Source organism: Erpetoichthys calabaricus, chromosome 2 (genome assembly GCF_900747795.2).
Source record: "Erpetoichthys calabaricus chromosome 2, fErpCal1.3, whole genome shotgun sequence".
NCBI classification, from domain to species: Eukaryota; Metazoa; Chordata; class Cladistia; order Polypteriformes; family Polypteridae; genus Erpetoichthys; species Erpetoichthys calabaricus.
The window spans coordinates 36,711,246-36,714,596 of NC_041395.2; the positions used below are offsets into that span (position 1 = coordinate 36,711,246).

A 3,351-nucleotide genomic window follows, 5' to 3' on the forward strand; every position below is an offset into this window, starting at 1 on the left:
ATGTGGGGAATTGCAATGTGGGGAATTGTGATGTGGGGAATTGTAATTGTGGGGAGTTGGGAATGTGGGGAATTGACTGATGTGGGGAATTGTCTGGCCACCGTTTTCAAAGTGTTCCTTTAATTTTTTTGAGCAGTTTATATATATATATATATATATATATATATATATATATATATATATATATATATATATATATAAACTGCATGTTTGCTTTCTATGTGTTTAATTGTTTTCATAATGTTCCTTGTATTTTGTGGGTGGATCCCCAAGAGGTGGGGCCACTTTTGCCTCACCGATCAGGAACCTCCCCCAGCCTATAACGTGAGGCAGGGAAAATGAGTTCCTTAAATTAATTGAAACATGATTTGGTGGAATTCACAGGTGTCTTTATGAATATTGTCTTTCTATTTATTTTCTTAGTATTTCAGTTATTAGTTTTGTATTGGGACTTGGTTGCTATAGGTTGCCTTTTGATCTTTTTGAATATTTTGTTATTTTTCTCCTTTTTTTTTGTTAATAAACTCCTATTTTATAACGATTCCTTTGATAGCCTATTTTTGCACAAGCCAGGGGTTGATGTTTATCTCCCTCCCTTGTGAGTAAGTAATTTGATTGTTTTTTGGGAATTGCTTAAACATTTTTGAACTTCTGAAGTCAAAGCCCCATTTAGCTGGGTGAAGGTTGAAGCCAGCCTGTAGAGTGGAACCTCAGGCTGCCTTTGAGTGGCCCCTTCTCTGGGCTAGCTGGCATGGAGTCTGCTTTGTGATTATATTTTGAGGCCTTACATCTTTTACCTTTTGTGTGCTGCTGAACCACACCGGATCTTTGGATTTCAAACAGCATTTCAAGTTACGCTTCTCTTCTGTTTCTATTTCTGATTCTGTCATTGTACACATGCCTTGTGTTCATTTCTAGCACAGTCCCTAGGCCACATTCTCTCTATATGATCCCATCCCTGGTCATCTCCTCTCTCATGACCTCACATGTTCGTGCTGGAATGCATTGTGGTCACCGTATTTTCTGACCGCCCAGCAGCTATCCCACAGTTCACATCCCCCACTGAGCGGGTTTTGGGCCAGGAGCACCTGAACACATCCCGGTAAGCCCGACGAAAGTTCTCTGACAGAAAGGCATAAATGAGAGGGTTGACGCAAGAATTTCCATAAGCCAGACAGTGGGCAGCAATCCGGAGGGCAAAGGAGGCATCGGTTAAGGGAAATTGGCCAAAGTTAGCCCACATGGTGACAAGGTGGTGAGGAAACCAAGAAAGTGAAAAGATGGCCACCACTGCAAGTATGGTCTGTGTGGTCTAAAGAGTAGAAGAGAAAAACAGAGGGAGATATAAAAAGAAAAAAAATATAAATTAGTAAAGTCTTGAATCTTCTGTTCATGTGAAACTCTGTAGGCAAACCAAACAAAATGATCTTCATTTTAGCACACCGTTTCATAATAAATAAGTCTTATAGACATTCCACAGAGGGAGCACTGAGGCGTGTCGCTCATGTGATATCAAGCAGATGTGATACCTGCCTGTCATGCTTTATAGCAACCACCAAGTGACCCTGACTTTATAATCGGTCATCAGGTAGAACACTATTAGCACCTTTCAGCTTGAAAGCATTTAGTTTTGGCTTTACTCAAATATTCCTCTGTGTCATAGTTGCTATCACAGTTGCTTCATTGCTACCAAATCCTCAGATGAGGTCTGGGCATGGATACTGTTTTTGTAGAGTTTCCACATTATCCCCATATCCATGTGGCTTTTCTTCAGGTACTTTGTTTTATTTCCATATACCAAAAACAAGAAGATTAGGTTGTTTGACAGCTCTAAATGGACCCAATTTATATTTGAATTCAGAAAGAAAAAGTGTTAACCCCTATACCACGTCACTGTACAGAGGTAAAAAGGTTGTCAAAAGAGTGCCCTCCAGTGATCTGTATGTTAGATTAACTAATGATTCAAATTTCCCTGATAAGTGTTGGCATGAGTGAACCCAATGAGCTGGTGCCCAGAATTAGACCCTGCTTGGCATCTAAAGCTGCCACGATAGACACCATCATCTCTCTGCAGTGTGGGTTATATCAATTAGAATTACAAAACTCAAGATAATTGATGACATGAGTATTCACCACCTTCATCTCAGTATTTAGTAGATGAACCTTCTTGCTGCCATGACAGCCTTGAGTCTGTGTGCACAGGTCTCTCTGTCTGTCTCTATCAGCTTTGCACATCTGCACACTGCCATTTTTCCTCCATTTTCAAAGTTGCTCAAGTTCTGTCAGGTCACATGCAGATCAACATTGAACTGTCTTTGTCAAGTTCAGTCAGTAGTACTAGGGTGTTGTACCGTGTTAGCCGTTATGAATGTATAGAAAAGCCAAGCCAAATGACACCTTTTATTGGCTAACTAAAAAGATTACAATATTCAAGCTTTTGGCGCAACTCAGGCCCCTTCTTCAGGTTGATTACATCTTGCCTGAAGAAGGGGCCTGAGTTGCCTCGAAAGCTTGCATATTGTAATCTATTTAGTTAGCCAATAAAAGGTGTCATTTGGCTTGGCTTTTGTCTACATTCAAGTTCAGTCACAAATTCTCCATTAGACTGAGATCTGGACTCTGACTTGGTCACTCCAGGACATTCTTATTTTTAATCCATTCCTCTCTAGCTTTGGCTTTATGCATGAAGTCATAGTCTTGTTGGAAAACAAATCTTCTCCCTTTCTTGTACAGTACATCAGGTTTTCTTCCAGAATTTTGATGCATTCCTTTAACCCTCACAAGCCTTCAAAGGCCTGCTGCAGAAAAGCATCCCCACGGCATGATGCTGCCACCACCATTCTTCATGGTGGGGATGGTGTATTTTTGATAATGTGCAATGTAAAAGCTCAATTTGGTCTCATCAGACCATAGAATCTTCCTCCAGCTGACTTCATAGTCTCCCATGTGCCTTCTGACAAGCTGTAGCTGAGATGCCATGTGCATGTTTGTTTAATAGTGGCTTTCTCTTGGCTATGTTTCCATAAAGCTGCAATTGGTGAAACACATGTAGTAGAGTTGTTGTCTGCACAGTCTTTCCAGTCTCACCAACTGTAACCTGTAACTCCTTCAGAGTTCTCTCAGTTTTTGTGGATGGCCTGTTCTACCAAATTTACAGTTGCCCCACACTCTTTCCATTCTTTTATGGGTGACTAGCAAAATACTCGCGCTTCGCAGCGGAGAAGTAGTGTGTTAAAGAGGTTATGAAAAAGAAAAGGAAACATTTTAAAAATAACGTAACATGATTGTCACTGTAATTGTGTTGTTATTGTTATGAGTGTTGCTGTCTTATATATATATATATAATATACA

The 3,351-nt window shown here is 40.2% G+C and overlaps 1 protein-coding gene across 1 annotated transcript in view; it reads right to left on the reverse strand.

The window, feature by feature from the left end:
• Window positions 1-982: 982 nt before the first annotated feature.
• Window positions 983-3,351, reverse strand: part of LOC114645247 (galanin receptor type 1-like) — a 37,456-nt gene continuing 35,087 nt past the window's right edge. Inside the window, exon 3 of the mRNA XM_028793119.2 lies at window positions 983-1,312. Within this exon, the coding sequence (XP_028648952.2) occupies window positions 983-1,312 (330 nt within the window). The remainder of the gene's footprint in view (window positions 1,313-3,351) is intronic.